This window comes from Haliotis cracherodii, unplaced genomic scaffold, assembly GCF_022045235.1.
Source record: "Haliotis cracherodii isolate W230 unplaced genomic scaffold, xgHalCrac1.p SCAF_3, whole genome shotgun sequence".
NCBI lineage: Eukaryota > Metazoa > Mollusca > Gastropoda > Lepetellida > Haliotidae > Haliotis > Haliotis cracherodii.
In genome coordinates this window covers 61,172,578-61,187,156 of record NW_027266286.1, presented here as the reverse complement: position 1 = coordinate 61,187,156, position 14,579 = coordinate 61,172,578, and the positions used below count along the sequence as shown (strand labels likewise).

The 14,579-nt window shown below is 42.5% G+C and overlaps 1 protein-coding gene across 1 annotated transcript in view; it reads left to right on the top strand.

Annotated features, from left to right (window-relative positions):
* LOC139474232 (guanine nucleotide exchange protein SMCR8-like) overlaps window positions 1-14,082 on the top strand; it is a 59,906-nt gene extending 45,824 nt beyond the window's left edge. The window contains exons 25-26 of the mRNA XM_071257153.1: window positions 7,389-7,452; window positions 8,150-14,082. Of these exons, the coding sequence (XP_071113254.1) occupies window positions 7,389-7,452; window positions 8,150-8,214 (129 nt within the window). The 3' untranslated portion in view covers window positions 8,215-14,082. The remainder of the gene's footprint in view (window positions 1-7,388; window positions 7,453-8,149) is intronic.
* Window positions 14,083-14,579: the final 497 nt, after the last annotated feature.

The following is a 14,579-nucleotide window of genomic DNA, read 5'->3' as shown; positions in this document are numbered from 1 at the left end:
GCTGGTTATGAGTTGGGAAATACTTCCGCCCGTAATCCCCTTTAAAAAGTTATATATGTATGCATTGCCGCCTAAACCTTTCAATTAAATATAGTTTTGAGGCGGGATACGGGCAGAAGTCTTGCCATGAGTTGTGTAGCAAATGAGATCTGAAGCAATCTTGGGAGTTTCAGCGCCAACAAGATAGGAGAACTTTGTGTAGTTGGTAGCGTCTTGAATTTTTTGGGGCATTATTAAATTTTTTTTTGATTCTTCTCTCATGTCTAAAGCTCAGTATGGGTAGATCTACTTTTGCCTACAGTCACTTTACAGAAATAGTGATGTGTTGTGTAATGTGATAAATAGTAAAGAATGAAATATAATGAGTTATTAATATTAAGATATAAAATAATGCAACTGATCTAGAACAACAAATAGTTATAAGAGACTTATAAAACAAACTACACTATGTCCTGAGTAGATTCCCATTGTTGTTTAGTAACACAATAAAACTGATCATACCAAACACTAGGATTAATTAGGTTAATTATTTAACAGACTTCAAGACAACATAACAGGAAAATTGGCATTAAGCCAGTGTGTAAACCCAGGTTGTACTGGTGAATATGATGTGTAGGCGTGTGGGTGGGGATGTTGGTGTGAGTGTGGGAAGTGTGTAGGGGTGGGGGTGATGTGTAGGGGTGTTGGTGATGTGTAGGGGTGTGGGTGTGGGTGATGTGTAGGAGAGTGGGTAGGGGTGATGGGTAGGGGTGATGTGTAGGAGAGTGAGTGGGGGTGATGTGTAGGGGTGTGGGTGGGGGTGATGTGTAGGGGTGTGGGTGATGTGTAGGGGTGTGGGTGTGGGTGATGTGTAGGAGTGTGGGTGGGGTGTGGGTGATGTGTAGGGGTGTGGGTGTGGGTGATGTGTGGGTAGGGTGTGGGTGATGTGTAGGGGTGTGGGTGGTGGGTGTGGGTGGTGTGTAGGGATGGGGGTGATGTGTAGGGGTGTGGGTGTGGGTGATGTGTAGGGGTGTGGGTGTGGGTGATGTGTAGGAGAGTGGGTGATGTGTAGGAGAGTGGGTAGGGGTGATGTGTAGGGGTGTGGGTAGGGGTGATGTGTAGGAGAGTGGGTAGGGGTGATGTGTAGGTGTGTGGGTAGGGGTGATGTGTAGGAGAGTGGGTAGGGTGATATGTAGGGGTGTGGGTGGGGATGATGTGTAGGGGTGTGGGTGTGGGTGATGTGTAGGAGTGTGGGTGGGGTGGGGGTGATGTGTAGGGGTGTGGGTGGTGGGTGTGGGTGGTGTGTAGGGATGGGGGTGATGTGTAGGGGTGTGGGTGTGGGTGATGTGTAGGGGTGTGGGTGTGGGTGATGTGTAGGGGTGTGGGTGTGGGTGATGTGTAGGGATGGGGGTGATGTGTAGGGGTGTTGGTGGGGGTGATGTTTAGGGTGTGGGTGGGTGGTGTGTAGGGGTGGGGGCGGGGGTGATATGTAGGGGTGTGGATGGTGTGTAGGGGTGTGGGTGGTGTGTAGGGGTGTGGGTGGTGTGTAGGGGTGTGGGTGATGTATAGGGGTGTGGGTGGTGTGTAGGGGTGGGGGTGATGTGTAAGCGTGGGGGTGATATGTAGGGGTGTGGGTGGTGTGTAGGGGTGTGGGTGGGGGTGATGTTTAGGGTGTGGGTGGTGTGTAGGGGTGTGGGTGATGTGTAGTGGTGTGGGTGGGGGTGATGTGTAGGGGTGGGGGTGATGTGTAGGGGTGGGGGTGATGTGTGGGTGGTGGGTGTGGGAAGTGTGTAGGGGTGGGGGTGATGTGTAGGGGTGTGGGTGTGGGTGATGTGTAGGGGTGTGGGTGATGTGTAGGAGTGGGGGTGATGTGTAGGGGTGTGGGTGGTGTGTGTGTGTGTGGGTGGTGTGTAGGGGTGGGGGTGATGTGTAGGGGGGTGGGTGGGGGTGGTGTGTAGGGGTGTGGGTGTAGGAAGTGTGTAGGGGTGTGGGTGATGTGTAGGGGTGTGGGTGTGGGTGATGTGTAGGGGTGGGGGTGATGTGTAGGGGTGTGGGTGGTGTGTGTGGGTGTGGGTGGTGTGTAGGGGTGTGGGTGATGTGTAGGAGGCTGGGTGGGGGTGGTGTGTAGGGGTAGGGGTGATGTGTAGGGGTGGGTGTGGGTGGTGTGTAGGGGTGTGGGTGATGTGTGGGGGTGATCTGTAGGGGTGATGTGTAGGGGTGGGGGTGGGGATGATGTGTAGGAGTGTGGATGGGGTGGTAGTAAGTGATTGTGCATGTGTCTGTACTAGGATGCTATGTGCAAAGCAAATAATGTTATATTTGTGCCTTCATGTTCCGATATTTACAATAAAATTACATGCGTACACCATGTATTATGGTACCTGTCTTCAGTCTTCAGTTTTTATGCTATTACTGTGCAAATGGCGAGACTATAATGAACAATTTTATATTTTATTGTACTCTGCCTGGGCGAGTCTACAATGTCAAATCACTGGTGCATAAAATATTTTTGATACACTGCTGCAGACGAACTGCACTGTAGATTAAAGTAGACGAAGCACTGGTGCATAAAGATGTTTAGATAACTCTGTAGGCAAACTGCACTTTTGACGAAGGTAGACGATGCCCTCTGTATGGTTCCACTGTCCACAGTAGAGAAATTTGGCTTTTAATTAATAACTCACATCAAGGACTGGAACAATGTCACGTGTGAGAACGGAAAGTGGTCAGGGGGCTGCACAGAGAGGTTGGGATATTTGATCTTGAGGACAGATAATTACAAATACAAACAATACTGAAAACAATGTTGAGTTAAAGTAGCTTATACTCAATCTATATTTATTTTGATTTACTGTTATACCAAATAATACACAACTGATTGTCAGAGTGAGGTACCTTTGCATAGCTGAGGAATATGTGATCTCTATAAACTTGATAACATGGCTTAGTTCGACTTCTTGGCACGTGTCAGAATTCCATTAACAGGTTTCACATCCTAAAACTTATCAGCAAATCTGGCAACACGTTTGACTTTGACTCTGTTCATAGCGGTTCGTTTGTCCGAATCATGTCTCTGAAACTGATAGGCATTCTTTCATCAAAGTTTGTTCTTTCCAATTTGTCAGGGCTGGGGGGATTTGTCATATTCTGATGACTCTTGTCTCATCTTGAAGGCCCCGGCACCATTGGCCGCATGGGGGCAGTCTTTACAGCTCCCTCCCTCCCTCACTCACTCACTCACTCACTCACAGTTATATCACAGCGCGTCAGCTTAATGTGGGAGGAAAGCCCAAAGTGATGCAGGTCTCAGACGTTAACCACTTCGGTGAAACCCACGAGCACGGATATGGTGCTGACAAACCTAGAAACATAATCAGGACGAACCGGTATTCAAATCCACAATCATAGGTTTCTGGCGTGCCCAAGGGACGCAACTCTGCACAGCGAAAAGCGGCGCCTTAGACAACGGGGCCACCTGTGCCCCCTCTTGCATAAGGAAATCCAGAAAAAAACATACATAATGAATACATAATGCCATTTAGAAATTGGTCAACTGTAACAAATTTGGGATGACACTTCTTTCCATCAGGGATTCGAACCCACGTTCCCGATTTGAGGCACCGAAAAAAAGGGATCTAACCCACGCAGCCACCAAGGCTCTGAAATCTGGTAGTCTAGATTAAGACTTTGTGTACCACTCTGACAAATATGAATTGGCACAGCTCCCACAGCCGAAAGCTATGAATACACAATGCCATTTGGAAAGCAGTCAAATGTACATCATGTATCACTGACTTTGTGTGCTGCCTCACTAGAATATGTTCTTTACTAGAATCGGGGGCACGGGTGGCCCAGTCGTCTAAGGTGCCGCAATTCGCTGTGCAGAGTTACGTCCCTTGGGCACACCAGAAACCTATGATTGTGAATGTGAATCCCGGTTCGCCCCAATTATGTTTCTAGGTTTGTCAGCACCGTACCCATGCTCGTGGGTTTCACCAAAGCTGTAAACGTCTGAGACCTGCATCTCTTCGGGCTTTCCTCCCACATTAAGCTGACACGCTGTGATATAACTGGAATACTGTTAAAAGCGGCGTAAAACCCAACTTACTCACTCTCTCACTTTCTCACTCTACTTTACTGAGAAATTTATATCCCAAATATAACATTTGTCAGAGCACAGTGTTCAGAAGTGTGTGGGCAACGCAAGAAACAGAAGGTACTATTTATACCTTATACAAAGTTCATCTTTCAAATTGCTGCAGTTGTATGTGAATATGTCAACAGCAGTATTATGAAGTGACAAGACCCTTTCCTATAAATGTCCTTTGATTCACTTCCCTTTCAAGTTACTGAAAAAATTTAATCACACTAAAACACATATAACTTGTAGGGCATCGTCCATGGCTTCTGTTTTTTTGTAATTTTCTTTCTCTAAAAGTCAACTGAAACAACCCTTAATATAGGTTTCAGACCCTACTGTTACAAAGTAGTGAAGATTAATATGCTGAATGGTGCCAGGCCTTATTTCTGATAGTAGTCATACCGTGGTGCCATGACTGTGGTCCTTGTGACCCATCTGATTCACCATTTTTAAAACCATGCATCACTTGGACATCTCAAGGATATCCTATCGTGTATATCTCCTTCGTAGCCCTGGAAATGTTTTTGACACGTTGACTGGTCATGTTAATGGTCAAGGTTATCGTCAAGGTTATAGCTGAAGAAATGTTTGTTTCAACAATAACTCAATAAGGATATACTTTGGGTCAATAAAACTTGATCTGTCATCCTTAGGGCGGGCCCATATCTGAAAAGGTGACCAGTGTGCAAAGTCAAGGTCACAGCAAAGGTCAATCAGAAAATATGTTTGCTATTTTCACTAAAATCCATTTTCCGGCTGTCTAAATGTCTTAAAGTCTAATGTATGTATTGGTTGTATCATTTGAATACTAATGTATGACAATTGATAACAATCTTATGATATCATCTTTGATCAGTGGTTGGTCACCATTACCTACTTTCAGTCAGGAGAATATCTGACATTTTCGTATTACGTTAAATTCCGCAAGGGGCCATGATATTTGGTTTATATGGTGGATAACTCTTTGGAATGATCTTCAATTACACTTGACTGATATTGAATGTCAAATTCACTTTCAGGGTCCTAAATAAAAAAATGTATCATGTTCGTGATAACTCACAAAGTGTTCAATATATTATATACTTCAGTGTGAAAGACTAAGTTGAGAAAAGTGATATTTTTTAGCAGTGAACACAACACTTGATATTTCACTTCAGTGAACATAACACTTGGACAGAACTGTAGCCATATAAGGGTTACCTCCCCACAAATTGTCTCCCTTTATCATAAGTGTCGGGCCCATACACAAACTGTTGACTTCCTTTTTACGTTAGTTCCACATTGACATGGCAAAATAAGGACACATGGTAATTTATGGAGTTAATATCTCTTCTTGTCCTTTGTCATTCTCTTGAAAATGCTTAGTCCTGAACTGTACAGTTCTCATTTAACTCATTAATTGAAACTCTTTGTATTGCAAATTTGTTAAAATGACTAGCCATAAAGATCAGGGGTAGAATAGGTCTTCAGCAACCCATGCTTGCCCTAAAAGGCTACTATGCTTGTCGTAATGGGAGACTAACGGGATCGGGTGGTCAGACTCACTGACCTGGTTGATACCGGGTATGATGTCATCGTATCCCAATTGCGTGGATCAATGCTCATGATGTCAATCACTGGATTGTATAGTCCAGAGTCGATTATTTACAGACCGCCGTCATATAGCTGGAATATTGCTGAGTGCAGCATTAAACATCAAACAAACAAATAAACAAACAACTTGACAAGCGTGCATTCCTTCATTTCCTTCAAGTCTTTTAGCTTTCAAGAATGATTTTTGTTTATGTTGATTTTTCACATAATCGTATTAAAATCTATGATAAAGAATCTTATTGAACTCAAATATTCTTTTTTTAATTTTGTTTCTTTATTTAAGATTTTTCAAACTCAGAATTACTTTTTTAGTCACAATTAAAGTGTGTGTGTGGGGGGGGATGAAACGTGAAATATCCTCTATGGGTTGAAATTTGGTATATCTGCTTCTTTGAGTAAGGTATTGAGTTAGTAAGATTTTGAGTGACCTTTAATCAGGGTCACTGGAATGGTCATGTGTTTTTCATAGGACTTTCTGTTTCAAGTCTTGCTGTAAAAGGCGACTAGGCTTGTCATAAGAGGCGACAAATGGGATTGGATGGTCAGGCTCACTGACTTGGTTGATACATGTCATTGTATTTCAGTTGCGTGCATCGATGCTCATGGTGTCAATCACTGCATTGTCTGGTCCAGAGTTGATTATTTACAGACCCTGTCATATAGCTGGAATATTGCTGAGTGCAGCGTTAAACATCAATCCTACCTGGCATACCTACTGCCTCCCATTCTGTGTAGGACCGCCCACGTGGTCTAGTGGTAGAGCATCCACCTGAAGAGCAGAAGGTCCGGGGTTCGATCCCCGGCCGCGTCATACCAAAAAACGTTAAAAGATTACCCTGTTACCCTGTCTGGCGCTCGGCATTAAGGGGCTAAAACAAGGACTGGTCGGCTCGGAGTCAGTATACTGTGTCTGAGTGGGGTATTCATGTTAAACTGCGGCATGGTATCTCAGTGAGCTAGCACTATAAATCAGCATCAGTCCGGACTAGTACAAGCAGCCACACACACATGTACATGCACGTCGCTATATATGTGCAATAATCCAGGCGTGATGTTAAACCCCATTTCACCTCTCCCCATTCTGTGTAATGGGGCATCTTGTGTTGATGTTGGTCTTGTTGAAGCTGAGACAAGGCAGTTTGTGTGTCATCACACCGACTACAGGCTGACATTCTCACTTGGCTTAATATCAAGGGCAGCATGGATGGCCTAACTGTAAAAGTGCTGGTTTGGTCTGCTGAAGACTTGAGTTTGATTCCATTCTTGTGTACATATTTTACTACTCATTCTCTGTATCAGTACAGCTGCTGATGTGGGGATGTAAAGTACTGTTATGTGAAGTAGATTTCATCTGGCAGTGTTGTTATGAGATAATTAAAATTGTGATGTTGAGTATCCACTGATCGTGGGCTTGGATCCCAGATTATGGTCCCAGGCCTTGCAGCGCCATGCGAGTGGGTGTGAGTTTCATTAAGACGTAATTGTCTGCATTGGTCTGATAACCATTGATATAAGTGACTTGCTGTTATTGGGCCACAAACAGTTTGTTGATGTTTGAGTTTGAGATTGTTGTGTTTTTCAAGACTAGATGAACACAAACTGGTTTTCCTGGAGGTGAAAGTGTGAAGCTTTTGCTTCTTGCTGATGAACTACATTCACTGTGATCTCTTTGCAGTATTTGGCTGAGATCGTGAAGATGTCAGAGATTGAGCCGCACGTACGACTAACTCAAGTTGGAGGTAATCCCTACAGACAGTTTAAACATTTTTACTCCTCAACTGTTTTACTACTCAGACTCCTCAACTTGGAGCCCAGTTCCCAGAGCAATGGCATTGCCATGAAACTCAGTCAGTCCAGATCTCATGATTGATAGATCCTGTTGGTCCAGATCCCATTATTGATGGATCCTGTTGGTCCAGATCCCATTATTGATGGATCCTGTTAGTACAGATCCCATTATTGATGGGTCCTGTTAGTACAGATCCCTTTATTGATTGATCCTGTTAGTACAGATCCCATTGGTGGATCCTGTTGGTCCAGATCCCAGTATTGATGGATCCTGATGGTCCAGATCCTTATTGATAGATCCTGTTGGTCCAGATCCCATTAATGGCCATGCATGCCTATATAGTTATGATCCTTGGTTTGTCAGTAAGTTACCTGTGATCATGAATTTCACCAAACATTTTAAACAAGTACTGCTTGCATCAGGATTTCCCTCCCACTGTGAGCTGACACACCTTGACGTACTGAAGTACTGTCCAAAGGGGCATTTCACACATCTCATTCGGTAACAGAATGCTGACTTCAGATCTCCTTCTGTCCAATCCTGCTTCTTCATAGAAGTCATTTTCCCAAGTAATAATATCATGTTTGAAATAATTGGTGCAATAAGATTAAAGTTCTGAAAGAATATGTGTTTGCTTTTTATTTTAGGTGGTGTTGCCAGACCGATCACACTGAATTACCTCCCTTGTCAGATGCAGCCTCTGAGGTTCTGAGTGAGGTTACTCCATCAGGTCCATCATTGACTTCAAGATGCATCACCAACCTCCAGATGCATCTCTGCGTAACACCAGGACATGACCAGCTCCCCCATTCCACCATCAGAGCTACTCCTTCACTGCCTAGAAATATGTGCACATGGGTTAGATAAAAAAATATGTTCCACAATGACTGCAGCATACAACGCAGTGTCTAACTCAACAGTATTCTGAGGATAGCCAAACAACAGTTTGACCACAAGCACTAATTTGTGGTCATACAATGGCAGCTCAGATGCATGAAGGGGAGAGAACTCTTGTGTGAAGGATTCCTAGTATGGTGACATCGTCTGACTCAGGAGTTTGTTCATCGTTTAGTGCAATATGGACTGAGTGTACAGTGGATCCTTCCTCTCTTAACTGAACATCGAGTAGCCCAGTGGGTAATGTGTCACAGCATGGGTTCAAACTAGGATGAAAGTCCTTCGTATCCTCATAAAGACAAAGTATTGTGATAAATATTGTACTGAGATTTCAGTGTCGCAGCTTTTGTGAACATCATGAACATCATGAACACAATTAGTGTTCCATGCAGACTGGTGGAAGCAGCAAAGACCTAGCTATCTCAGTAGATGCTCAAGAGAGAAATTGTTTTCAACTCACTAGAAACAGATTATTCAGTAAGGAATGAACTGCCAGATGAAGTAAGCATAACGACCCAGTCATCTCAGATGCTGGAAGTCTTTGTGCAATTGTATCTTGTTGGTTTTTCAGGCCAAGTGTGATATACTTACAGCGTTATACAGGATCAAGTCTGTCCCATGGTTTGTCCAAATGTAGGCCTCCTTTGTTTCTGCGGAAATGTGCTTATGTTAAACATGTCACTAGTCTGAACTGACCTGTTGACATCTTAACAAGGCAAGGGAGTTAACTGACTGTGAAAGTCCTGTTGCCACCCTTGCCTAACTAGGCTGGAATTTCTGGGTTCGATCGTTGCGCCTCCAGTGGCTATTATGAGTTATGTCCCTTTTATGTCCTTCCTATTGACCAATCAGATTCCACGTCTCATATCATTGCATTTGCTTCAAATAATATGGCATCGCCCAGTGAAGACAATCTGATCGATAATCAACTTGATCAAGATCTATGTTGTAATAAAACGGGTCTTTCTTCTCAGAGTGAATCAAATCACAACTGCAGGGATAGAGGGGTGGGGGGAGAGGAAGACAAGCCGAACCCATTTTATTATCACCCAAACAGGAAACAGTAGTCTGTTAGGCATTTTGGGGGTTCAAAAACCAAAAGCTAAGCTGGGCAATCAAATGGCAGGAATCACTTGCAATTTATTGATTATTGGTGACACCTTTCAAAGTGTGGTCTGCTTTATCATGCTGCTATAATGCAGGTGGGAACTTGTAAAACTAGATGAATGTATATGTGTAAGCTATCATCATCATCATCATCATCGTCATCATCATCATCATCATCATCATCATCATCATCTTCACTTTTTTCCATCATTTGCTGTTTGCTGACATTGAATGAAATATTATTCAAAGCAGCATTAAACCCAACTCACTCACTTGGTCCTTGTCCCCGATGACATGGATTGTTGCTTACAGTATCAATCACTGGATTGGCTGATTCGGGCTTGATTATTAACAAGCCACCGTCATACAGCTTGAATATTGCAGAGTGCAGTGTTAAACAACAGACACCTCAATTAGCAATCCTTGGAACTTGAATTTGAAAGAACAAAATCCCACCAACATGTCGCCTTCATGAAAAGCAGACATGAAGAGCTGCATGTTTAGTAGTAGTCTATGTAAAAACACTTCACAGGATAGACATAAAGAGTGTTGTCCCTGCTAATGGACTAAAAAGTCTGAGCCACTGACGTGAAATAACGGATTATATTGACACGGTGAAACACACCATGCATTCTTACATGTCTCTGTCAGTAGTGGTCCTGCCATGTCTGCCGTGATACAGAAAATACAGTCAGTTCCTGACATTGAAGAAATCTTTTAGATCCATTTATGGGTCAACATTTACAATTCCTGTTATTTCATAGTTGATGACCAGTCTTTGGGGATTGGATTTTTTTTGTGGTTGCAGCTATGCTGAATTCGGACTGTCATATTGAATTATTTTAGAGCCCCATACATATTTCAAGACCAAATTCCTAGTTTCCTCTAATACGGTCAAATATTGATTTCCTCCTGGTAGATTTCTTAAGTTGTTATGACGTATATAGCCCTGTACTCTAGCGGTGGGGTAGCCTAGTGGTTAAAGCGTTCGCTCGTCACACCAAAGTCCTGGGTTTGATTCCCGACATGGGTACAATGTGTGAAACCCATTTCTGGTGTCCCCCGCCGTGATATTGTTGGAATATTGCTTAAAGCGCCGTAAAACCATATACACTCACTCACTCACTCACTCACTCATTCCACCCAATGCTTCAGATGACTGATCAGTGTTGCCAGGCCTCCCTTCTATATACTGCACATGAAAAGTTGGGGATCATGAATATTTTTGGGATATGTTTATCATCTCATGGGCTCAATCCTCACGACAAGAAGATATCCCTAAGTGAGTGAGTTGTGTTTAACGCCGCTTTTAACAGTATTCCATTTATATCATGGCGTGTCAGCTTAATGTGGGAGGAAAGCCCAAAGTAATGCAGGTCTCAGACGTTGACCACTTCGGTGAAACCCACGAGCACGGGTATGGTGTTGACAAACCTAGAAACATAATCAGGGCGAACAGGGATTCAAACCCACAATCGTAGGTTTCTGGCGTGCCCAAGGGACGCAACCCTCCACAGCGAATCACTGCGCCTTAGACGAATGGGCCACCCGTGCCCCCACTGATATCCCTAAGCATATTCATGATCCCTAACTTTCCTTGTTCAGTATATGTTAGTTATATAGCGAGAAGCTTGCTTACTTGTCAAACATATCATTAAGTCTTCTTTAGAAGTTGGAGTACGAAGTAATTAAGAGCGACATTTTGGTGTAGGTTCTAACACTTGCTTTATAACAGTGTTAGAACCTACACCAAAATGTCGCTCTTGATTGTAATAAAGACGTTGTTCATCCATAAATTCTTATCCTTACATATCAATAAGTCAATAAAGTTTTACCCTGATACTTGCATACAGTAAACTATGGTTATAATGAACTCAAAGGGACCACTATGTTTAGTTTGTTATTACCGAAGTTTGTTTATAAGCATTGTACAGCATATACCAATAATACCAATCATTTATAACAACAATGGCTGTAGTCGTGGCAACTTCCAAAGTTGTAATCTATCAGACCGTCATTCAGGCAACGTTTCTGACAGATCACGATCAGAAAAATACTATCATGAAAGAGTATCAGGAAGATGCAAAGTTGTAAACGTCTGAGACCTGCATCACTTGTGGCTTTCCTCCCACATTAAGCTGACATGCAGTGAAATAACTGGAATACTGTTAAAAGCGGCTTTAAACCCAACTCACTCTCTCACTTAGTCCTGCACCATGACCATGGAATATATTTATTTTAGGAAAAAATAATAATCTAGAAATGCATACAAAAGCAAGTCTAGCCAGCTCAAGCTAGCTCTATTCCACAATCAGCATAGGGAATTCTTTTTTATTTTTGGAGTCAAGAAGGATATTGTGTAATATAAGACTAAATGTTAGTCTATCACTCACTCACTGAATAATGATATTGTAGGAATATTGCTGCTGCAATATATATTACAGCAGCAATCACAGCAGCAGAATGACATTGTTATAACCTTGAAAAGGTCACAGGAAATTCTTTATAATTGTGATTGTTTTTGTTTTTTTAAAAACAACAATCTGTATGTTTCTTCAACATATTTCTCAGATTTGTATAATTAAGGGTTTTTTTCAGTTTGATTTATCTGACACTTTAATAACCTAGGATGAAAGTGGTTGTTATTTGTTTTAAGTATAAGATATGACGGGGTGATCTGGTGCAGCTGTAACTCGTGCCACAGAACAAATAGCCTCCCAAGGAGCAATGTTTTTTTCACTGTAATTAGGGCTAATTAGCTTACATGTGTCAGGGTACAGTGATTGTCACAGAAGAACTTCTCACGTTGGTCTTAAATTATTTTCTTTCATGATCATCCATTTCTAAATCTGAAATAATACTCAATGAGATCCAAGTACTAACCCGAAAGCTAGATGTCAGAAACTCTACAAATTGACAAATGTAAGTGGTGTGACTTGAGTATCAGATTTTTAATCATGTTTTAATATTTTTTGTCATAATATTTTAGACTGTCATGACAAATGATGACTCTTCAAGTCTTTGACAGTATTAAGGATATCTGCTCCATGTGGCATTTGTAGAAAACCCATTTATGAAATTCAAAATACATATTGCATTTAAGCTAACAAACTCACACTCACTCACTCAAAATTTATCATTGACACTGTTGTTATCTGGAATAAAGGAGCATGGGTTACCCAGTCTTCTAAGGCGCAGCGATTCACTGTGCAGTCTTGCGTCCCTTGGGCATGCCACAAACCTATGATTGTGGGTTCGAATCCCGGTTTGCCCTGATTATGTTTCTAGGTTTGTCAGCACCATACCCGTGCTCGTGGGTTTCACCGATGTGGTAAATGTCTGAGACCTGCATCACTTCGGGCTTTCCTCCCACATTAAGCTGACACGCCGTGATATAACTGGAATACTGTTAGAAGTGGTGTTTAACCCAACTCACTCACTCACTCACTGATATGGAATGAAAACTATGAAAGTAGAAAGTAGAGTGACATTGTCTTATTTCAATGTGACTGAATTATTATATCATATATTGGACACCGACAGGTAAATCAAGGAAGATGCATACTGTGCTATTCTTTCATTGTGGCCCAGTCACCTGTGGCAATGAAATTTCTGTACAGAGTCGCAGAGTTTGCAATAATCTTGGACGTGACATTAAACCCCCTTTCACCTGACCTCACTGGACAAAAGAACATATATGCTAAAACTCGGATTTGATCAAACACTTACTAATGTTATAAAAATATTACCTGACTCGAAACAGTCGTTGAAACACTGCAACCTTAAGGTCAAAAACACAACTATGATACCCGTATCAATAAATCACCATGGAATATCAATTTCTCTAAATCGTCATCAGTCCTGACTAGTGCAAGCACACACACAGAGGACTATGACACCCTCTACCACAGGATGACACCCAGTGACACAGGATGACACCCTCTACCACAGGATGACACCAGTGACACAGGATGACACCCTCTACCACAGGATGACCCCCAGTGATACAGGATGACACCAAGTGACACAGGATGACACCCTCTACCACAGGATGACACCCAGTGACACAGGATGACACCCAGTGACACAGGATGACACCCTCTACCACAGGATGACACCCTCTACCACAGGATGACACCCAGTGACACAGGATGACACCCTCTACCACAGGATGACACCCAGTGACACTGGATGACACCAAGTGACACAGGATGACACCCTCTACCACAGGATGACACCCAGTGACACAGGATGACACCCTCTACCACAGGATGACACCCAGTGACACTGGATGACACCAAGTGACACAGGGTGACACAGGATGACACCCAGTGACACAGGACAACACTCAGCATCACAGGACGACACCAACTTCAAAGCATTTCATAAACCATTTGACTCATTGACAACTGAACATGCTAATATTATTTCACATGCTTGATATATCCTGTTTAAGCATACATGTCTAGAATATGTATTGTATTTGAAATTTTCACTGCTTGAATTTCTTTTGTGCCAAATATTTTTGTACTTTCGTCATCTTCAATTTTGATGTTAAGTTATGTATTTGTGCAGATCACCAGCCGTGAAATAAATGTAATATTTTCATTTGTTTTTCTTACTTTTATTTCACAGGACATGCAACATGATCCCAGCAGAGACCACCATGTCTTTGGCATGATGATTAGGTGCCCGTATCCATCCATTCCTAACCAGAATTGGTACCTTGTGCCCTAAGCTGATGATGATGCTAGGCTGGTCAGAACCATAATTACACTTTGGTTTTTGCCAAAGTGGTAATGTCTGTGACTTTCATCACTTCAGGCTTTCCTCCCACATCAAGCGGACAGATGGTGATACGTGTTTAATTGAAATAATGTTCACAACTGTCTGAAACCTAAACCGATCACTCACTCACTCACTCACTCACTCACTCACTCACTCTGTAAAGCAAAAACATAACAATCTGACCTTAATTTCCTCACCTTAATTTCCTCACATTCAAGAGGTCACTAGGACCTGTGTTTCTCAAATATATCATTCATGGCCTCAGATTGCTTTTATTTATGGAAA